At 38.9% G+C, this 25,000-nt stretch overlaps 1 protein-coding gene across 1 annotated transcript in view; it reads right to left on the reverse strand.

The window, feature by feature from the left end:
- The window catches only part of LOC122795045, a 430,192-nt gene extending 405,586 nt beyond the window's left edge, over positions 1–24,606 (reverse strand). Inside the window, exon 1 of the mRNA XM_044063622.1 lies at positions 24,375–24,606. Coding sequence (XP_043919557.1) covers positions 24,375–24,522 — 148 coding nt within the window. The 5' untranslated portion in view covers positions 24,523–24,606. The remainder of the gene's footprint in view (positions 1–24,374) is intronic.
- Between the last annotated feature and the right edge of the window lie 394 nt (positions 24,607–25,000).

A 25,000-nucleotide genomic window follows, 5' to 3' on the forward strand; every position in this document is an offset into this window, starting at 1 on the left:
ACATGATCTCTATACGTGTTATAATTTTTATCATAAGGCAAATGCAAGTGGAGAAATCCTGTCTGCTTCTGTTTTGTGTGGTATTGCAATGGACACCATTAACTTCATGGGAGGGTGCTGGCTGTCCACTGGGTATCTGATCACTAACATAGTCATTACTAAGTAGCTCACCTGCTGGGATCCCACCTTGCCTCCATTGTTAACTAACTGCCTACGAAGCAGTAATTGTTGCCCCTCCATCATTATGTCCCACCTGCTGATGTATTAATGAGTGCTTCATTGCCCCCTCATAATTAAATATCCCTACTACTCAAGCGGTAGTCACTAGACATCCATTGTGTCTCTTGTACTGAAGCAGTAATCACTGCCCATCCATCATATGTCCATTGTACTAAAGCGGTAATCACTGCCCATCCATCATTATGTGTCCCTCTAACAGAAGCAGTAAGCACTGCCCATCCATCATTATGTACCCCTCCTACTGATGCAGTAATCACTGCCCATCCGTCATTACATGTCCTTCTTACTGAAGCAGTAATCACTGACCAGCTATCATTACATGTCCTTCTTACTGAAGCAGTAATCACTGCCCAGCCATCAGTACATGCCCTTCCTACTGAAGCAGTAATCACTGCCCATCCATCATATGTCCATTGTACTAAAGCGGTAATCACTGCCCATCCATCATTACATGTCCCTCCTAGTGAAGCAATAATCACTGGCCATCCATCATGTGTCCTTCTTACTGAAGCAGTAATCACTGCCCATCCATCATTATGTGTCCCCCCAAATGAAGCAGTAAGCACTGCCCATCCATCATTATGTACCCCTCCTACTAAAGCAGTAATTACTGCCCATCCATCATTATGTGTCCCTCCAACTGAAGCAGTAAGCACTGCCCAGCCATCATTATGTACCCCTCCTACTGATGCAGTAATCACTGCCCTTCCATCATGTGTCACTCCTAGTCATGCATTAATCACTGCCCATCCATCATTATGTGTTCCCACTTACTGTAGCAGTAATCACTGTCCATCCATCATTATGTACCTCTCCTACTGAAGCAGTAATTACTGCCCTTCCATCATTATGTGCTCCCTCTTACTGTAGCAGCAATTGCTGCCCATCCATCATTATGTACCCCTCCTACTGAAGCAGTAATCACTGCGATTCTATCATTATGTACCCCTCCTACTGAAGCAGTAATCACTGCCCTTCCATCATTATGTGCTCCCTCTTACTGTAGCAGCAATTGCTGCCCATCCATCATTATGTACCCCTCCTACTGAAGCAGTAATCACTGCCCTTCCATCATTATATACTCCCTCTTCTGAGTTGTATCCTGCATTCCTAATGGAAGTGGGGAGAGTTATGAGCAATTCAGTATTCACATTTTAGGCTAATTAAATATCCAGATTTTTGGCTGGATGTAGCTACTTTTCAAGGGCCTTTGTACCTGTTGTCAGTGTATACGGGACAGGTATGCAATGACTGTGTACATAAACTGCTTTTTATTTCATCAGCAAATAACTGATAATTTTTTTGATTATAAGTATGTCCACTTAGAAAATAACCTAAAAATTATATATGGGCTAGCTTTTTGGTACATATGAGATACCTAACTACTGGACAAAAAAAACTTCTTCCAACTTCAACATTCCAATCAACAAAGTCCACAAAAATTCTGGTCAGGAATCAGTAGACTATTACATCCAGGCAACTCTAAAACACCAACCCCATCTGGAATCACAAACAATGCTCCCAAACTAATTGCTGATTCCTTAAATACCTTCTTCACTAAAGCTATACAGTCACTTGCTAACTCTCTATCTCCTGTATCGTCTAATCTTTCTTCATCCTTAAATAACTCACCACCCACTTTCCAACTCCAACCTGTGCCTACATCCCTTATCTGTACTCTCCTTCAAAAACTTAAATCCTCTACCTCCTCTGTTGACCTCTTACCTGCTAAGTATCTTCATATAGCAGCTAAATTTATTGCTTACCCTATCTCTGTCCTAATTAATAGAACCATCACCGAAGGCACCATCCCATCCATCTGGAAAGTCTCACATATAATTCCCCTACACAAAGGTGGCAACTCAACAGAACTTTCTAACTACCGTCCAATTGCCCTCCTCTCTCTCATAGCTAAAATCATGGAAAAATGCATCCATCACCAACTACACCACCTTTTAGCTAGCTCTCAACATGGCTTTTGACTTTTCCACAGCACCACTACAGCCCTCTTATCATTCTCTGACCATATTAACAAGAACCATAACAATAACACCCTGTCCTCTGCTATCTTCATAGATCTTTCAAAAGCATTTGATATGGTTAACCATCACCTACTACTGAATATACTGAAGTCCCTTTCACTTGATAGTCAAGCTCTACAGTGGTTCAAGTCCTACTTGGATAACAGGCAACAGGCAGTACTCTGGAACAATACTCTATCTTCCCACCTTCCTGTCTCTCTTGGTGTACCCCAAGGTTCTATTCTGGGCCCTCTTCTATTCTCTATCTTTATAAACAATCTATCTACTAGTATCCCACCTGCTGTATCCATTCAATACGCAGATGACTCCACTTTAATCTCCTCAGCTACTGAACCGTCTGAACTGCAGTCCCTCACCCAAAATGTCTTTGAGCTTGTTGAGGACTGGTTTGTACAGCGTTGCCTCCTCCTTAACCCCAAAAAGACTAAACTACTGCTGTTTACTCCCACACTCAAGTCCACCTCACTTTATTTCACTATTAAATCTAAAAATAGTACAGTTATATCCCCTGACACTACCACTAAACTCTTAGGAGTGACAATTGACCACAACCTTAACTACGATACTCATATTAACACCACAATAAAATCAGTTAACCGAAAACTAGGCTCCCTCTATAGAATTAAACCTTTCCTTACTCCCATAGCTAGAACTTCTATTGCCTACACCCACCTCATCTCAACACTCTTTTATGCCTCCCCTATATACACAAATCTATCAAAAAGCAACATCAAGAAGCTGGCAATCTCCTACAATAATATTGCTAGATTTGCTACTGGCTCCCCTATCAGATCCCACCACTGCCAAAATCTGAAACAACTGGGTTGGCTGGAACTGCAGAACCAAATTCTACTTCACCGACTAACTATTACCCATAAAACCCTTTATCATCCAAGTAACACACCAATTCTCACAAGTCTAATCTGCTCATATAAAACTCTTACAAACCTACGCTCTGCAAACAAACTACTCGTCACTACTCAAAAATCTAACAATAAAGCAGGAGAATCCCTTTTCACTAACACTGCAGGCAAAACTTGGAACCTACTTCCTGGTGAACTTACATCTCTTTCTGCAACTTCACTATTTAAAAAGAAACTCAAATCATACCTTACAACTCACTGGCTATGTCCCTGTACTAACCCTGACTAGAGTATCTCTCACTCTTAGTCTTGCCCAACATCATTTTACATCTCTCTTTCTTCAGCTTTAAGGCCACAACCAGTTAAGCTGACTTATTGTACCTATGAACAACTGAATTGGCCATCTTACTGTCTTATCAATGTTACTACCCTTCAACTAATTCTTCCAATCCCATTTTAAGTAGTTTTTTTTCCTCTTGTTCCTGCTTATTACTTTGCTTTGAGTGTTACCACATACTTCTAAATCCTTTTCTTTCTTATAGTGGAACAAAAATGTTACCATGGAACACCTATTATTGTCTATCTAACAAGCTTCCTGTAATTAATGTTTATGTTCTGTTTGTGTATGTCTTCTATGTGAAGCTTTTCTCCCCAGGCCTCTACTGAAAATGGACATATATCCAGCTAGACTAGCCCGGTCAACAAATGTAAAATAAAAAATAAATAAAATAAATACATATATCTATATATATCTATATATCTATCTATATATATATATATATATATATATATATATATATATATATATATATATATATGTGTGTGTGTGTGTGTGTGTGTGTGTGTGTGTGTGTGTGTGTGTGTGTGTGTGTGTGTGTGTGTGTGAATATACATATAGATAGATAGATAGATAGATAGATAGATAGATAGATAGATAGATAGATAGGAAATATGTCTGTAAATATATCCCTTTAAAATATTCTGTACCATAATGTATATTCACTTTGAGCAGTCACTCTTCAAGAAGAAGCTGAAGAGATAAAACTATTCTCTGTATGCAGTCAGTTAATGTAGAATTAAAACAGAATGACAGCCTTGCAGTCCAGAGTATGGTTGTATTACTGAACAACACTCTTTGAGGTATGGTATTGTAAGGTTATGGTGTGAAACACCTGAATATCACAGACTTTCCTGATGCTGTTTCTCCTCCCAGTGGGACACTCACCCTTCCCTTCCCTTCCAGGGGGTAAAAAAGTCTGGATTCCCTACACGCACAGCTGTTCAAAAGAAGGAATGTGGGATTTGTCTGGATTTGTCTGGTATTACTAATCTTATTAGCTGGGCCATAATTCAAGGTTGTTTATTAGTTAATATTCACTAGGCGTCTTCCTTCGACTATAACACACAGAATGGTAATCAAATTTCTGATCATAACCAACTTATGTGCTTGAGACATGAATGCTGAGAAATTTACTTTGAGAGTGGAGTGAAGAAAGCTTAAGAGTTGGATTTCTTGATATCCCTGTCAAGAACACATAACAAGTACATGCGATTGGAAACATGATCAGAATTATTTGGTGTGTGTTGAGTTTCAACTGCTCTGAGGTACTACCGCTTGCAGAATAAAAAGGGGACTTTCAACCGTCCATTTCGAGAAAGTATAACACTGCGTTTCATAATGTGCAACAAATGGACAAACTGCAGAAATTTACTAACAGCTTACTAACAACTTCAACTATGAAGCTCACTAGATGGTTAAATGTGTTACTTCATACTTGGAAAACTTTATTATTGGGATTCAGCGCTAGTTACCATGGATATCAGTTAAAAACATTCTTAACTGATTCAGTGCTATTTACCATGGATATCAGTTAAAAACATTCTTAACTGATTCAGTGCTATTTACCATGGATATCAGTTAAAAACATTCTTAACTGATTCAGTGCTATTTATTACAGATATCAGTTAAAAACATTCTTAACTGATTCAGTGCTATTTACCACGGACATCAGTTAAAAACATTCTTAACTGATTCAGTGCTATTTACCATGGATATCAGTTAATAACATTCTTAACTGATTCAGTGCTATTTACCATGGATATCAGTTAAAAACATTCTTAACTGATTCAGTGCTATTTACCATGGATATCAGTTAATAACATTCTTAACTGATTCAGTGCTATTTACCATAGATATCAGTTAAAAATATTCTTAACTGATTCAGTGCTATTTACCACAGATATCAGTTAAAAACATTCTTAACTGATTCAATGCTATTTACCACGGATATCAGTTAAAAAACATTCTTAACTGATTCAATGCTATTTACCACGGATATCAGTTAAAAACATTCTTAACTGATTCAGTGCTATTTACCCTGGATATCAGTTAAAAACATTCTTAACTGATTCAGTGCTATTTACCATGGATATCAGTTAAAAACATTCTTAACTGATTCAGTGCTATTTACCATGGATATCAGTTAAAAACATTCTTAACTGATTCAATGCTATTTACCACGGATATCAGTTAAAAACATTCTTAACTGATTCAATGCTATTTACCACGGATATCAGTTAAAAACATTCTTAACTGATTCAGTGCTATTTACCCTGGATATCAGTTAAAACATTCTTAACAGATTCAGTCCTATTTACCACGGATATCAGTTAAAAACATTCTTATCTGATTCAGTGCTATTTACCCTGTGTATCAGTAAAAACATTCTTATCTGATTCAGTGCTATTTACCCAGGATATTGGTTAAAAACATTCTTATCTGATTCAGTGCTATTTACCCTGTGTATCAGTTAAAAACATTCTTAACTGATTCAATGCTATTTACCACAGATATCAGTTAAAAACATTCTTAACTGATTCAGTGTTATTTACCATGGATATCAGTTAAAAACATTCTTAATTGATTCAGTGCTATTTACCACGGATATCGGTTAAAAACATTCTTAATTGATTCAGTGCTATTTACCACGGATATCGGTTAAAAGCATTCTTAACTGGTTCAGTGCTATTTACCATGGATGTCAGTTAAAAACATTCTTAACTGATTCAGTGCTATTTACCATGGATATCGGTTAAAAACATTCTTAACTGATTCAGTGCTATTTACCACGGATATCGGTTAAAAGCATTCTTAACTGGTTCAGTGCTATTTACCATGGATAACAGTTAAAAACATTCTTAACTGATTCAGTGCTATTTACCATGGATATCAGTTAAAAACATTCTTAACTGATTCAGTGCTATTTACCACGGATATCAGTTAAAAACATTCTTAACTGATTCAATGCTATTTACCACAGATATCAGTTAAAAACATTCTTAACTGATTCAGTGCTGTTTACCACAGATATCAGTTAAAACATTCTTAACTGATTCAGCGCTATTTACCATGGATATCAGTTACAATCATTCTTAACAAAAGATGCCTAAAGCCACAGGACCCGGATCCCTCAAAAACGTGAATCCACTTCAGTTAAGTAAAAGACTTTATTCCACCACAGGTAAAAGCAGGCAATGCAAACAATAAATAAAACCAAGCACTTTCGCTCGGTCAATACCGAGCTTCTTCAGAGTACAGAATGCTTTGTGCTACCATTGAAGCTTATTAAATAATTAAGAAAACAGTCACATGATTGTTTCATCCATCTCAAATTAATTAAAACCTACCCGTCTCTTAAAGTGTAAATATAAAGCTATGTGTTACACAATAAATAAAAACTAATAAAAAAATCACTAAAACAACGTCAAGCTACAAAAGTGTGTACAAAATACATATGTCCAACTAAGTGAAAACTTGATACTCACAATGAAACCACCAATACTGTACGTGGGTGAATAAATCCTGTAAAAAATAATTAACCTGTTTAAAGAGCTGGTTTAAGCAACTATAAACACATAACACTAAAATTCAGATTCAAATCAGAACTTAAACTGTCGTGTTGTTGTTGTAATACTATAACCGAGCCATTTTCAACTTTAATACGTTACTGATGTTGATGGTCTCATTCAGCCCAGGAGACCTCCCTGTGTCCAACCTTAACTGACAGAATAATTTGCGATACTCTAGTCTGGTGTCCCAGTTGCCACCCCGTAAGTCTGGTGTCACTTGTTCTAAGATCGTGAATTTCACCAATTTTACCACAGATATCAGTTGAAAAGATTCTTCACTGATTCAGTGCTATTTACCACGGATATCAGTTACAAACATTCTTAACACTGAATGCATGACAGACCCTTTCAGTGTGGAAATGTGAGGAGCATGGACATTTTAACACGCGAAATGTGGAACCTTCCAGTTTGGCACAAAATGTGTCACCATTTCATGGCTGTGAAATCCTCTGAAACAATTTGTGTTGATACAGAGATAAAGTCCAGAAGCTAATTTTGTCTCTTGACATTTGACAGTGATGTTTCACAGCTTTTAAAGACATGAAATACTTTGAGTTTCTACATATCTGAAAGACTGCAGCTTAACTGTAGTTACAGTTGTTTAACAAAAGCTTGTTGGCACCTTTTTTGATGTCAGAAAGGTTGTTAACGAACCAGTCTTTCCCAGTTTCAGAGCACGCACCAAGTGTTCCATACATTATATACATTATAGTGCCATCTTCCCAGATTCTTTCTGTTGTCCATGGAGTTAACAAATATTCGGATCTCCCTGCTTGGTTGGATTCTTCTTTGCCCCACTTCTCAGGATGCACTGTTCCTTGATAACCCCTTGAATGATCACTCTCCTGAGTCTGACACAGGGGCATCCCAAACCTACTTATTTGTCCACCTCTGCTGTTTATGATCATACTTTAACTTCCATCTCTGTCTCACCAAGGTGGATAGTAGGTGTGTCTCCATGGTTTCCTATGATAGAAGGAGACACTGTTGTATTTTTCCAAACTGAAAGAGGTATTCTACTGAAAATTGCCCTTTTCCTTAGTGTGTTGTTATATAGATAAGGGAATGGAGCAAATCCTCCCGTAACCCAAACAAATGACTGGTGCCAGAAACATGGCCTCAAGCCGAGTATCAAAACATGCATCATCAATCCCTTTGGGGAGAGTGACATCCCCACAAATTATCACATTAATAACAATGTCCTAAGCATGCAATCCGCCAAGAGGGATTTGGGCACCCAGGTTGATAGCAACTTGACTTTTGACCACCATGTTGCTTCTTTTGTAAGGAAAGCTTTCTACTTGGCTCAGCTCATAGGTAAGAGTATCTCATTCAGGGACAAGGAGTTCATAACATTCCTGTATTCTTCCCTTATAAGGCCCATTATTGAGTACAATGCCCCTTTCAGAATGTACCTTGCAAAGCACATGCAGCAGCTGGAGAGACTACAGAGGTTCCTCACCAGGAGAATCCAGGGCCTCAAAAATCTACCCTAGACAGATAGGCTAAAAGCCCTATCCCTCTACTCTGTTTCATACAGACTCCTCAGAGGTGACCTCTGTCTGGCATACAAGGTGATCTCGGATCCTGCCTTGATGGGACTGCTGCATATCCACAAGTCAAACTCCACTCAAGTAACCCACGTGTGCAGCTTCAACCTGGTCTGTGACATCAATAGGACTTGTTGGCGGGACAGATTTTTGTCCCAGAGACTCCCCCTTCTGTGGAATAGACTCCCTGTCTACATAAAGCAGAGTAGTTCTTTACCCCCTTTTAAGCGCAAACTGGATGGGAAATAGAAAATACATCCCTGGGATTCCATCCGTGTCCCTGCTGGACAGGGGCATCGGGTGCTGATTTGTCTATGCATGGGCTAAACTCTTGGCTAGGCTTATAAGGGCCTCAGGGCCAATAGCCAAATAACGTCCTATGATCCTATGATCTTATAAATTCCTGGCTTGTACTATTTGAAAGGGAACTTTTTCATTGAGTGCTCTTTCCAATTACCCAGGATGTAAGGACTTGTCCTGTATCTGTTTTACACTGCTTATATGATGCATGGAGTTGTTTTTCTATCTGTCCATCTTCAATTTCCTGTAAGATGATTAACTTGGTTTTGACTTGTTGTCACCTTCAGGGACAGTTTGGCACCTGAACCATATACAGTCTCTTTTATCACATGAAAGCTTTAAACAGAACTTGGTCCAGAGGCAGAAAAATCTGTGCGATGTGCTGCCCTCATGTAATGGCAAGACCAATGACCCCCAAACTCTGGCAGGGTGGAGGACATGTCTTTTGAAATGTGTATGAGAAGTGCTTGGAATACTGCTGCCACCTACTGGCTAAATTCTAGAAATGACTATAGGGTCTGGCTCAATACTGACAGTGTAAAGCACTGATGGCTGCCAACCATTTTGACGCCTTCTTTGCATGCTGCCTACTTAATCTTTCCTAGATCTGAGACCTGATCTTCTACATATGGCAACCTGCAATTCATGTAACTGCTTTATGGGTAGAATCTCTGATAACAACAGCCTTTTCATGCAATATCTATCTTCCTTGACTGTCTCTCTGCCTTCTATCTGCTGTCTATCTATATTCCTGTGGTTTGGACAATATGGCCTGGAAAAATGTCTGCTAAGACTGGCAACTGATCTGTTTTTTCATATTAAAAATATTTTGGATGAGAAATATGAGGACATTTGGTTGCATTCTTGTCCAAATACAAGAAACTCACAGGGAAACATGAAGACACATGCATGTTATTTAGTCTTGGGAAAAAAATAAGCAACTACAAGATCAACTTTGTTAGTTTTCAGTAAGGACTTTCTTTTCTTTTTCAAAATGTCAACATACTCTCTTACAGTCATCACTTACTATAATGAAAGTCTACTCAGAAATGCATTGCCTTTCTCCATCATGCTTTGGTATGGTCCTCACATGACAATGTACTGGAGAGCTGTCACCAGCAGTATCTCTGTTAACAGCAAAAAACAGATGTGCTTGGACTGTGCTCAGCTGAGTGGCTAGATCCTTTAAATCTAACCATCCACCATTTTGTTACATCCTATTGTGATGCCCCACCACTGGCCCAGTAATCAAGGACCCTCAGTCCTTAACACTGGCAACAGTGAGGGATGTACACACTGGGAGAGTAACAAGTACAGACACATTAAAGTGCAATTTCCTTTAAGAGCACACAGAGACCACAGTCAGTCTGGGGCTGGTTTATCCCTCTTTCTCCAGATCCCCAATAACACTCCCCACTGGCACAGCTATAGAGTTGAGATCTCAGCTGAGTGGCCACGCCAAGACCTCAAGCACCCTCTCTGTCCAACCAGTGCTTTGTGTCTCTGCCCGAGTAGCTGATACACATACACACACACACACACACACACACACACACACACACACACACTCTTTGAGATTTGATTTACACACACACACACACACACACACACACACACACACACACACACACACACACACACACACATACACACACACGCACACACGCACACACGCACACACCCACCACACACCTGGGAAAGGCTGGCACAGGTTTACTAGCTATGCCCCCTTCTCCCCAGACTATAAGGTAGTTTTTACTGCCACCAGCCAACTCCTTATCAGCTACTTTAAGACCCTTAGTGAAAGGTGTCCAGTCTTAATGTCTAATGATACTATTAATCCAAATGGTAGTTTGACCAAGCATCAGGCTATTAAGATTGGCCTGCACAATATCACCAAATCGATACGCAAGTACTCTAAGAGCTTAAATATCTCTAGACAGACCAGCCACAATAGAAATGTTTAAATATATTTAATAATAAATTATAAATAATAAAAGAACAAGAAAATGCTCAATAAACAATCACAGTTACGTCAGAGTTCAGAATCACAGGAAATTCTTAAAACAACTTTGCAGGACAGCCTCACACAAATACAGGAAATATCTTAGCTATACTTCACTATATTCCTGTCTGAATCTAAGAGAAATTACTGTACCCTAGTTAACTTACTTACAGAACAGGGCAGATGTGGTGAGTGAATGTTCTTGTCAGGTTAAAGACAAAATACAAAATTCCCTTTCTCTCTTTCAGAGAGTTCTTAAATTAATATCTCAAATATTGTTGCTGGTATACTTGAAGGATGACACCACTTCTTGTCATCGGATTTTAGTTCCCCAAGCTAAACCCCCATTGCTAGAAACTGCCAGCCTTTAGCATCTACCTGTAAAATATACATAGCCCTTACATCTTTGCAGCTGCTGGAAGATATAAAACAATTAAACACTTACAAGACAATACAGAAGGCTCCCTAGTTTTAGACATCCTGTCTCCTTGCTGCCTTGAAACCATGCTTTATGGCACATTTATAAAACAATTTAATTTAAACTATTTTCTTGACGTTTTGCAAGTTAACCCTCTATGTTCTAGTTTTCATTGCTAAAACATATACATTTATGCAGTTACAATAGTTTATATACATTTCTGTTGTTTTCTAGTAGGGTACACTATGGATACATCTTTAAGCTCAGTAGTGTACAAACCCTTTTCACACATACTTCTGTACGAGCAGTTTGATATACACATAACATACAGTTCTAGTACAGTTGTAACACAAGCATATGAATCATGCTGATATTCACAAATTACATATAATTATTTACAAAACTCCAGAGAGCTGGGCTGACAATATTTCCTTTTGTGACACCTACTTCTATATAATGTTACAAGTGTAAGTACATGGGTCAACAAGTAATTAATTGTTAATTATTTATTTATTTATAGAGTGCTGCACTCCTGAGTATGTTGTCCTTCAGATGAAACATTAAACTAAAGCCTCTTCTGCTTGAGTTGGTCGGTAGCTCAGGTAGATGTAAAGGATCCCACAGCACCTATTAATATGAGGCATTCCATGATTTCCAGGCAAATATCTCCTAGTAGTGAAAAGAGGCCACTAGCATAGTTGCACTAAACTGGTCAACAAAGAATAAATAAAATAAAACATTTACTTGTGTTTGATTACTGGGACAGTTAATTGCGTAGACCGTTTTTCCACTGGAAATATGTGGACAGAAGTTCCAGAGTTCAGAAGGAACAGATAAATGAAATGAGCATATTGTAATAGACATGAATAGTGATACAAAGATGAAGAAGGTACAAGCCGTTCTTAACTGAAACCACGATACACTGTGTATTATCTCATTTATTCAGGTCATTTAACCTAATTTATTAGGCATATAAGTGAAATGGTCCATGACAGATGTGTCTGTTTCTCTGGTCCATTCAGATGTCTGCTTCTCTATTTATCTATAAATCTATTTACCTAATAGTGAAGCCCCTTGTCCTCCCTTAGCTATGTGTACTAATCTTAATGCTACAACTGCCCCTAACCTAAAGGTACTAAACTCTTGATACAGTATCAGAAGGTACATGCTGTACTAGGACTATTACTAAAGAATTACTGCTACAGGCTGGGATACCCAGTGGATGCATGCATATCAAGGGACTTTTCTGCTAAACAGGATAATACGGAAAAAAAAAAAAAGATATGTTGTTACTCTTATTACCTGTGTTTTTAGCTGTCTCTGCATGTTTAATTACATAAACTGTACTATGTTTAACCCCATCAAATGTATATGTATATCCTCACCTTTGTGTAATCTGTATGTGGAGATTTTTCTCAGTGTTTAACCCCATGTAATGTATATGTATATCCTCATCTTTGTTTAATCTGTATGTGGAGCTTTTCTCCCCAGGACTGCATTGAAAACGGGTTCTTCGAGTCCAATGGACTATCCTGGTTAAACAAATGCAAATAAATAAATAAATAAATACTAGTACAACACAAAAATCTTTGAGTAGGGACTCGTACAATATGAAATAAATTAAGAAGTTAAATTAAGTAAGGTAAGGTCTGCAAAAGAATGTAAGAAAAAAACAGCTGTAGATCTTATCCAAATCTCTATATTCCCCTGAGCAGAAATTACACTCATTATATGCTGTTCTGTTCTCACTGCAAAAACTTTTTAGCTGTGCAAAGCTGATCAAAGGAACACTATGCTTTATCCATACTAATAATTACTTTGATAGATTGCTATTAAAGATAATGTCTGAGAGGAAGTGCATTCATGTTTACCAATCTCAGAGACGACTTTGGATAATAAAGTGCACCACGTGAGGTTGTCATTTTTCAGATATTTGAGTATTGTAAATGCCGTTTTTCTACTGCTCATTGCCATTTTAAGCAATACTTGGTGGAACATTTAGCAGAGATAGAATACCATCTTTTATTTTATTTTTGTAGATTTGAACATGGTCCGTTTACATAGTTTGATGCTATTTAGTTTATTACGTCATTAATACATTAGCAACATCCTGATGGCGAAACATGATGGCAGCATCTCTTTTTTAAACAAAAAACATCTTTAATAAATTATCATTTATGACAGATTTACTATCATGTTGTCAAACTGCACTCTGTAAAGCCATCATATACTTGACTTACTTCCACAAAAACCCCATTGCTGAACTTCAGTATATCAGAAAAAAACACAGAATGTTGACATTCCCTACTGCTCTGGACCTAGAAACAAATGTCACCATGGGTTGGGGGGGGGGGGGGTGAGATTTTGCATTCCGGAATATTGGCATTCGTCATTGTCACCGTTCTGTGTTCAGACATTACAAATTGTTGATATGATGATGTGCCATTCCAGATTATGATAGTAAACCCTTATGACACAGACAATCATGCATTTATATAAATTAAAACAAACCACACTGACATATTGTTTTAGTTGCAAACATTATACATCACATATAATTCTCTATTCAATCATTGTCAATCGAACATTACACAGCTCATTCAATTCCCACCCTCCCCTAAACTCCACTCCTCCTCCAAAACACCACTCTGCATGCATTGTTCCCACAATTCCAATTTTCCTCCAGACAATTTACTCTTATCCTTCTCTAAAGACCCCGCCTCCAGCTTTATTTTCTCTGCTACCAAAGTCACCACCCCTAATATGGCCGGTCTAGACTTCGACATCCACTCTCTAGCAATTGCTATTCTGGCAGCCATCACAGCTAAACTCAGCAAGGCCTCACTATGTCTAGGCAACTCAGATCCAGTATCACAACTCAAAAAAATAATTTCCCTAGTTACAGTTATTTGCACAGCCAGTACCCCTAACAGAGAAGCCTGCAGGGAATCCTCAAATTCTGCCAAGTCACCATGCTCCCCAAAACAACATGTTCCCAATTACCTATCTCCTCACCATCAGACATGCAAGACCTGCAATCTATCTGAGGCATAAAAACACTCATGAGAACATCTTCTAGCAAAAATCCCAAATCCTCTAGACTCTGTTTCACATCTGGGAGCCACACATATATATCCGTCCATTGTCTCCTCATGAACTGCCAATCCAATATCTCCTCCCAGTCCCCCCAGCCTCCTCCGATTGACCCCCACAGCCATCATGCAATATTCAATATGCCCCACCAATCCTCCTTAACAGCAGCCCCCATTCTAGACCCAACCAAAAAATCCACCAGTGCTGGTCTGTCACCCAGGATCCCCCTGTTCCTTTCTCTCTACCTACACTCTAATACCAATCTCAGACAGGGAAGGCAGTCCTTAGCCTGCAGTCCAAACATACTCTTAGCCCCCGCCCATTCTACTACCCCTCCCTCTCTAATTGTTTGCTCCCAATGGCTTGGTTCTCCCTTAAGTCTCCTCCAGTAAACCTCAGCCTCCTTGCCTACTACCTGCACTGCCAATACAGGATCTGCAGCCATGTCCACCATCAGAATCTCCCCTCTCCATTCCTGTGCCAACCCAGTTCTTAGAATACCTCTGCCAGTCTATGAATAGGGTCTATATTAAATCACTAAATGCTTAAAAAAGCGAACGGTGATTGATCGACCCTATGTAAGCAAAAGCTTACAATGTTGAAGTGTCAGAACAGCGATTTTTTTTCCCCAGGGGAAAAAAAAATTACTCTTCCAACAAAAAAAAAAAAAAAAAATTAAAAAATTAAAAAATTAATTTCAAACATTACATTAAGTGGGGGGCTTTGCCCTAAACACCCCCCTACTTAAATATACCAACTCAGAGACTGCCCTACAGTGCCAAAAACGACAAAGTACTGAAGTGGCCAAGCAAATTATTTCCCAGGGAAAGAATTTGCTTAACAGTCACTTTGATATTTTCCATTTTCAGCCTTTTAAGTTCGACCAAGATGCGTTCGAAAGAAAGCGTCTTCGGTCTTCTAATATAGACCCCATGAATACAATACTCTATATGGCTATTGTTAATCTCCCTAAAGATATACATTCAGAATCTCCTTACTTCTTGAGCCCCCTCACCAATTTCACCCTCATCCCTCTCCACCCTGAATCAGAACTCTCTGCATGTCTCCTATACAGGAATCCCAGCTGTGAGGCTCTGAAACATTCCCTCAAATTAGGCAATCCCAAACCATTCAATTCCATTGGAAGGACCAACCCACTTCACCTGACTCTTGTCCTCCTCTCCTAGACAAAATCCCCTGACTCTTTATCAATTATTATCCACAGCTTTTCCTCCAGCCAACAAAACATGCCAAACCTGTGTATAAAACCAAAGGGAACAAAAACATATTCACTGCCTTCATCTTGTCATCCACATCTACAAAACAGTCTCCAATTTCTCAGTCCCTGCACTGCCTTTCATTAGTCTCCTCCCTCACATCCTAAGCTGCCACAACATATTCCTGTATAACCCGCACTCCCATGTTCTTCACTTCCCATGTCAAAATACCCTCACATCCTAAGCTGCCACAACATATTCCTGTATAACCCACACTCCCATCTTCTTCACTTCCCATGTCAACATACCCTCACATCCTAAGCTGCCACAACATATTCCTGTATAACCCACACTCCCATCTTCTTCACTTCCCATGTCAAAATACCCTCACATCCTAAGCTGCCACAACATATTACTGTATAACTCACACTCCCATGTTCTTCACTTCCCATGTCAACATAAATATGGGCACCTCCAAATCAACCCATGTGTAGGCAAAAGGTCCACAGCCATCACCCGAGTCCTATCTTCATCAATTTTGTATCCCAGAAAGACTTGAATCTGTCTCAGAACTGAAATGTCCCTTTCAGGTTCCATCAGGCACAAAATAACATCATCTGCAAATAAAGCAAACTTTTCTTGATCACCATCCCTAAATTCTTGAATCTCTCATTCTCCCTACCAGTGGTTCTAAATATAGTGCAAATAGCAAAGGCGAACCAGTCAAGACCCCCCCCCACCTCAACCTTTTCCCCTGATCCCTCATATCGTTTACTAATCAACCTTATTATTCTGTTATGGAAAGCAAATGCCTCCATTGCCCCACTCACAAAATCCCACTCCAGTCCACTGAATGCCCTTTTTGCACTGAGACCCACTGCCAACAACAGCACTCTCCCACATTCCACTTCCCTCCAGACCATCACTGCTCCAGCAGTCTCAAAGGCAATACAAAATTGTGTGCATAGCTCACTGTAAATGGACCCACCTATATTGAGCCAGAGAAATGGACAAATGCAGGTTTTGTAAAACAGAATTGGAAACAATTGCACATTTTGTTGCTGGTTGTGATATACTAATGGCAAAAGGACTGTATACTGAAAGGCATAATAATGTGGCAAGACCGTTGCATTGAGGATTGGGCAAACATTATAATACTGAAGTAGCTTAAAAAAGCTGGAAACATGAGCCAGAAAACATTATAGAGGAGGCCCAGCTGAAGTTTATATCACATGGAATCACCCATTACAGACAGTTCAAAAAATAGATGCAAGGAAACCATATATAGTAGTCCATGAAAAAAAGACAAAAGTAACATTGATTATTGAAATCTCTACACCCAGTGACTACATTGTCTTATGTACAGAGAAACACAAAGTCATAAAATACCAGGATTTGCAGGCAGAATCTAGGGCAATGTGGAAGAAAGATACCCAGACAGTTCCAGTAGTAGTAGGAGCAAACATTGTACTTAGATATGTTGCCGATACATGTAACTCCATGCAAACTGCAGACGGAGTCACTACTGGGCCCATTGCAGGTGCTGTGAAAAGCACTTCTGGTTAACATCAAAGACTGAAACAATACTCATTTCATGAACTTTAATCGTACTTTGACTTAGGAATGAGATCCATTCCCATCATGGTATTAGAAACCCAAAATACTTGGAGAAATTAAAAAATGTGAGAAGCCAGAAGATAGAGCAAACCTACTGGCTGATAAATTCAGCTCCAACTTTACCCCTCTCTCCCCCTCAACCTTCCCACAGGAAATACCATCAAATGTAACTCCCCTGCTATCACTAGGGAACAGGTCCTTAATGCTCTCTCTAAGACCAAGAACACTGCATCACTAGGCCCAGAAAATATCCCAGGATGAGGTTAATGCCAATGGCCTCTGGCTGACTGAATTTGCAAATTAGGAGTTGTCATTGAATCCCACACTGACACAAATGTTCTCCAGGAGGGGCTGTCACAGACAAATAATTGGTGTCTGAGCCATGGACTAAAACTAAATGCCAAGAAATGCATAAAAGTATCCTTCAGGAAGTCATGCACCCCTGGTAACTATCATATTGACAACACGTCCTTTAGAGATGACCCAGTAGTCAGGGATTTAGGGACACACACAGAAAGTAATCTAGCCTTTGACCATCAGGTGTGTACAGTAGTGAGGAAATCATTCTGTGTTGCGCAACCTATAAACAACAGTATGACATCTAGGTCAAAGAAAGTCATTGTTCCACTGTATTTAACATTCATCAGACCTATCATTGAGTACAATACCCCCACTGGTATGTACCTAACCAGGCATATCCACCAGTTGGAATGTCCACAGAGGTTCATCACTAAAAAATCAGGACATAAGTAATATGTCCAATGCAGACTGCCTCGAGGCCCTATCTCTGTATTCTGTCTCTAACAAACTGTTGAGGGGAGAGCTATGTCTGACATACAGGGCATTGTTAGACCGCACTCTGATGGACCTCCTGCATATCTGCAAAACAAACTGTACCAGAATTACCAATTCTAAAGACTTAACCCTTGTCTGTGATATGACCTGCTGGAGAGACAGTTATAGATCACAGAGATTATCCCTTCTCTGGGACAGGGTCCCCATCCATGCGAAGCAGAGTTCCTCCCTAACCTGATTCAACTGTAACTTAGACAATCGGATGGGAAACCAGACATTCATCCCTGGTTTGACACCTGTGCCTCTAATGGACACAGGCAGCATGTAAATGGTTCATCTTCCAAACCCTTGCTTACACTTATCAAGGGTACCAGAACTTGCCAGATATTTGGGATGCTTGGCTAGGCTTAAAAAAGGCCCTTGTGGTTGTTTGCCTAGTAAAGACCTAGAACATATCAGTGTTGCCAAACATTTGCCTTCCCTCCACAAAATCACAGTGATCCATATCCATCAGCCTTAATCTCTTCTTTTCTTGTACCAGTTTGACACATGAAGTGTAATGAAGGGATAATCTGGGGGGGGGGGGTTAGCTACTAACCCGGAGATTGATTAAAACTGTGTTTCTGTAATGTGAATGGTGTCTGAGCAAGGCATTAACTTTTTTCTGCTCTCAAGCTATACTTGGAAGAGCATTCCCTCATCATTGTTTCTCTAGTGGAAAGATATATCTCTCAGACATGATAACCACCTGTGAAATCCTACTAGTTAGACAATGGTTAGTTGTGTTCAGTTTTAATTTATTTATTAACCAAATTACTGAACTAGTTCTTTTTGCTTCCTTTTCAGTCGTAATCCAGGCTACAACAGTAAGGTAAATAGATCTCTCACATACACACACACACACACACACACACACACACACACACACACACACACACACACACACACACACACACACACACACACACACACACACACACACACACACACACACACACTCACACACACACACACACACACACACACACACACACACACACACACACACACACACATACACACACACACACACACACACACACACACACACACACACACACAAACAATTTAGTCATTACTTAAACCATTCTGCATTGTTAACCCAATGACTTATCATTGCAGATCATCCATCCATCACGATTCAGGGATATGGGAAGAAACCAGAGTACCTGCAGAAAAAGCAGGCACAGGAAGAAGATGGAAAACTTCAAACAGACAGTGACCAGAAGTGAGGATTGAACACTGGAGCTCAGATGGTGTAATGGTACATTGCTTTGATTGTAGTTTATAGGGCCCTGGGTTCAAGACTTATTATTTGAGTGTCTTCCTTGTTAGTATAGTGGTGAGTATCCCCACCTGTCACGTGGGAGACTGGGGTTTGATTCCCTGATGGGGTGCATGTCACTTCTTTTACCTATATTGGATGAGAAATAGGAAATTCACCCCAGGGATCACTTCTGTGGCTCTGCTCGATAGGGGGCACAGGAAAATAATTTTCTTGGGTGGCAAAAGCCAGGGAAAGTTTTTGGCTAGGCTTATATATGCCTCAGAGCCAATAACCTAGTACTTACCTATGAACCTACCTATGAATCTATGAGGTAAGGTTATCACCACAAAAGCACCATGATGCTTCAAGTGCCCCTCCTATACATGTGATACTATCCTTTCTTTATTTTAGAATTGTTGAAAATCAGTTCACACTCTAAGATACTAAGCTTAATCTACAGCAATGATGTGCCTTTCCCATTACATTGATAACCACCACATGACTTATTAGTGTTTATCTCTTGGTCATTCCACTTCAAAACAATACCTGCACTGACACTGCAACAACTGGGCAATCTGAAACTTTCTGAGTTTTTCAGACATTATTTCGTCCTGTCGCTCGTCTAGTCAGGAAACAATAGATAAGATTTTGTGGGTTCTGTTCAAGCAGCTTTACTATGTACAAACAGATACGTATCACTTCACCTAAAACACATTTCACCTAAAACTCATTTCACTGACAAATAGTACAATAAGGCAAATCAAAGGTATATGTCCTTTTCCCCACTGTAGTGCGATTCTGGTGTTAGTATATATAGTTAGGGAGGCTGTGTGGTGTGCATAGCCCCCCACTTATTTTGGTTTTAGTTTGTCTGGTTTTGTTTTACATTATTTGGTAAAAGCCAACTAGGTGCGCCCCCCCCCACACCCCTCTTACTATATATACTAACACTAGGATTGCACTACAGTGGAGAAAAGGACATACACCTTTAATTTGCCTTATTGTACTATTTGTCGGTGAAATGAGTTTTAGGTGAAATGAACTTTAGGTGATTTGGTTTAGGTGAATTGAGTTTAGGTGAAATGAGTTTTAGGTGAAGTGAGTTTTAGTTGAAGTGATACGTACCCATACAAACACATCAGGACGGAAGCTTAATAACTTTAAGCTAGATAAACTTATAAACCAACTAGCTATTACACTCATACATGCTCACTCTATGGCTGCACTCTCAAAATGGCACTGAAGCTAGCACGTGCTATTTATATGCACATTCAGTCCTTGAAACACTTTGTATAGATACAGCACACGTACTCTATTCTACATGTCCTATTTCAGAAGGAGCCTTTGACATCAGGTAAGGCATACCAGTACCATAGGTTTCAGATATTATTCAGTCCTATTACAGAAGGAGCCTTTGACATCAGGTAAGGCATACCAGTACCATAGGTTTCAGATATTATTCAGTCCTATTACAGAAGGAGCCTTTGACATCAGGTAAGGCATACCAGTACCATAGGTTTCAGATATTATTCAGTCCTATTACAGAAGGAGCCTTTGACATCAGGTAAGGCATACCAGTACCATAGGTTTCAGATATTATTCAGTCCTATTACAGAAGGAGCCTTTGACATCAGGTAAGGCAGACTGGTACCAGAGGTTTCTGACATTATTCCGTCCTATTACAGAAGGAACCTTTGACATCTGGTAACGCGGACCAGTACTCGAGGCTTAACAACTTACACACTTACAGCTGATATTAAGAGGATAGGTGGGTTGTGGGTCTATACTAGGTGGTTGTTTTATTTTCCAAACTGACATGGTCATGTACCGTAATGGGTACTGCACTCTTGCGATGCTGCCCTTTCAGATAATATGCTAGACCAAGGTCTTACCTCTCTGAGCTGGTGGTAGCTCACATAGATGTAAAAGATTTCTTGGCACACTTATCACAAGGAGGGGAGAGATTTCAGTGGTGTATTACTGAAATTTCTCTTAGTCAGTATAAATTCCACTTTTGGGCCTCCCTATAAATATGGCATGGGTAGTGGGATTAACTTGGTCAGCAAAAGTAAGTAAGAAACACTCAGTCCCTCCGTGCCAGCCATTCCTCTACAGACTGGATAAGTTGTCAATCTTACATACCAAACAGCTTTTGCATCATTTTCTTCTTCACAGAATATGAACTTTATTGTGCCACCTTATCAATTTCCTAATTCAGTCATTGTTCTACCAAGATGTTCTCTCCAGTAAAAGAAAAAAAAATACTTCTTTCTACCTTCTCCGAGTCATCTAAATTTTATCTTCAAATTGTGTCCTCTTGCCCTTGAATATCTTTTTTGAAATATTATACTCACTTGAACTCTGTGGATTCATAGATTCATATATTGCTACTAGGCCAATAATCCGAGGGGTCCTTTTTAAACCTAGCCAAGTTTTCCCAAAGAATCATGACATCCTAGTAGGCATTTATAAGCTACCTCTGTCCATAAGGGACATGGGTGCCAGGCCCGGTGTAAATTTCCTTTTCCCCATTCACTGGTCTAGGTTGCGCTTTAAACTGGGTAATAGACAAACTTATCTTCACATGGATGGGAAGCCTGTTCCATAGGAGTGGCAGTCACTGGGACACATATCTGTCTCCCCAGCACATTCTGTTTAAGTCACAGACAAAATTCAGGTCCCTAGAACTTGTATTTCTGGTACTCTTTGACTTACGGATATGTAGGAGATTCATAAGCGTGGGGTTTGTGGATGCCTTTTAAGCCAGCCATAGATTACCCCTAACATTATATAGGGGACTGAGTAATGGGAAAGGGCTTTAAGATGCTCTAACTAAGGCAGGTTTGTTAACCTTGTATTCTTTTTATAAGGAACCTCCAAGATCGCTCTAGTTGTTGCACGTGCCTGGTCAGGTAGATACCTGAGGTACTTAAATATTTCTATAATGTTCCTTCTGTTTCCTTTTTCCACATATTATGCTCCAGCAGGCTTTCTCAAACTGGTCACTGGTGACGACCATCCCTCCCCCATACTTCTTTGGTCCTACATGCTGACAACATTATTTTTTTTCTGAATTGTGTTGTTGTTGTGTTGTTGGGTATGTTCATAGGCAAGTACTAGGCTAACTGCCCTTGTGAGCCATTTTAAATCTAACCCATTTTCCTCGGTGAGAATCAAACCTTGTACCTCTTATCCCTGAGCTTAACATCTTGACCATTATGTCTGTGGTACAATTCACTATACAGCTCTGAAATTAAAGTGTATGGGTTATACTTTGCATCAAGTATAAGTAACAAATCCTAAACATTGGATATCACCATCTCACCATCTATAATAACAAATTGTTTATTTTTTAATGTAAAATGTGTCAAATTTGTGTTATCTTTTATTGATAAGGATGGCCTCCTGAAAATTTTCTTGGAGTTGAATATAACTGCTATGGCATTATGAAAAAAATGAACTCTCAATACCTCACTACACAAATTACTCTAAATACATTAGCTGGAGTTTCTTACTTCCTAGATGGACAAGTTTCCAACTAAGTCTTACAAGTGAATACCTGATGATGCAGTATTGAAACCACAATGCAAGTAAGAAGATAGTCCTCTAAAAAGGTAAGCTCATTCTGATTACCCACAATGCTTTACAGTCATATGTAAATTGCTGCTCAACATCTATGTTGACATGATGTTGCGGATTTTGTTATTCAAAATAAAATTAGAAGAGCAGACACAGACTAAAAAATCAAACAGCATACTATAACCTTCATTTTTTTTTTTTTTTGCAAAACCATTTGCAGCTTTAACATGAGTGCTATAATGGGGAATGACATTAATTGTAAAACAAAGGTGCTTTTGAAAGTGACCAGTACTCTTTAATTCCAATTACACATAAAACAATGTAGTAGCTTCATTTGCTTTAAACATTTCCTTCAGTTATAAGTTCATTTAAGGTAGAAGTTATTTTACTTTATTTGTATTGCACTAATGAACAATTCATCTCTGCACACTAGAATAAAATACTGTTAACAATTTTCTAAAAATTAGTACAGTTCTGATTAACCAAATTGAAATGCATAGTGCACATATTTAGGGCCTCCAAAAACTTGCCCAAAAATATGATTTTATATTGGATGTAGGAATCTGTGACAGCCCTGCAAATTCTGTCCAGATATTATTACATTTATAGAATAATGTTGATATTATTACATTTATAGAATAATGCTGATGTGAACCATGAGTAAAAGCACACAGTTAATAAACAGAACAACATGTTAAACAAAAGTAATTTAGCTTTAAGTGGGAGAATTAACAGTGAAAATAAAACATACTTTTAATACGCTTCATATGGCAACTGATTTTTCCACTAATTTCTTGTTTATCAATAAAACTAAGGAGGTTATAAATTATAAAATGATTGTATTATAAAAATGGAATTATGTCTTTATTGGGGAATTATACCGGTATGGCTGACTGGCATCATTTTGTGGTTCATAATATCTAGCCTGTTCTGCAGTATTGAGTAAGGTTGGACATTTTCTGTTTACATTATTACATAAAACTCCTTGCAGATGTGCTGCAGTTACTTTTAATTAAACACTGATCTCCAGTGGTACAGTAACTTTAAGGATTACAGTAATATATGCTAGTGTATTCAATATTTTGGTGTGTCACCACTGAATTAAGCAGTATCCCTTGTCTTGTTCTAGGTTAGGAAATATCTGGGTTACATTCTAATAAATTTAAGTGTGCCACAGAGTGAAATCTAATGCAAGGCTGCAAGAAAAGTGCCATTATACCATGTAAAGTTAAACAAACATTTGAACAGCTGCATGGTGTTTTGTAGAAAAGCATATACTAACCACACTAATTTCAAACATCTTAGGGAAATGACACAAACTACACTTCAAAATTAAAACAAATGCACCACATCATCACTCAGCTAAAGAAGATAGTTAAATAACTGTAGCTTTTAAAGTACACAGCTCATTAGGTCAATCATGTGTTTTGGGACACTCACCAAAAATGCAAGTGAAGAAAACCAAGGAGCACTGAACAGCTCTCTGAATCAATAGGTATGATGTTGGCATCATGCTTACAAGGCCCGTACCTTTTGAGCAGACGTTATGAAACAGGCATGGTGGTCTAAGTCTGATGAGAAAAAGCATTAACTCCTGAAACTCTCATATCCCCCATTCCTCAGTGCTGTGGGTGAGTAGAAACATCACTGATTGGCTTTTAACTTGCCTTAAGTAGGGCTGTGTGGTTGTGTGTGTTATAGCTTCTCTGAAGAATACATAGCGTACTCTTCCTGTCTGTGGTTTCTTTAGCCATCCAGAAGGTTTTCTATTCTCTGCTTGACTTTAGTATCTATAGAGAATGTGATATTAGAAGAGGATATAACAACGCTTTTCATGGTGATCGCTACATAAACTTTTATAGTCTTCCTGTGGATAATGGTCACAATGTGATATGTTAAAAAAACATTAGATGACAATGCAGCAAACTTCGCACCTTAAATGCTATGCAGACATATGTATTATATGGTACACAGTATGTTTCCTGTGATAAATGGTCACACTGTTGTACATTAACAGAAAAGGTTCAGATTTTGCATGAAAGTGACTACAGACAAAGTGCAATGTT

This window comes from Protopterus annectens, chromosome 2.part1, assembly GCF_019279795.1.
Source record: "Protopterus annectens isolate FY-2018-M chromosome 2.part1, PAN1.0, whole genome shotgun sequence".
In the NCBI taxonomy this organism is placed as follows: Eukaryota; Metazoa; Chordata; order Ceratodontiformes; family Protopteridae; genus Protopterus; species Protopterus annectens.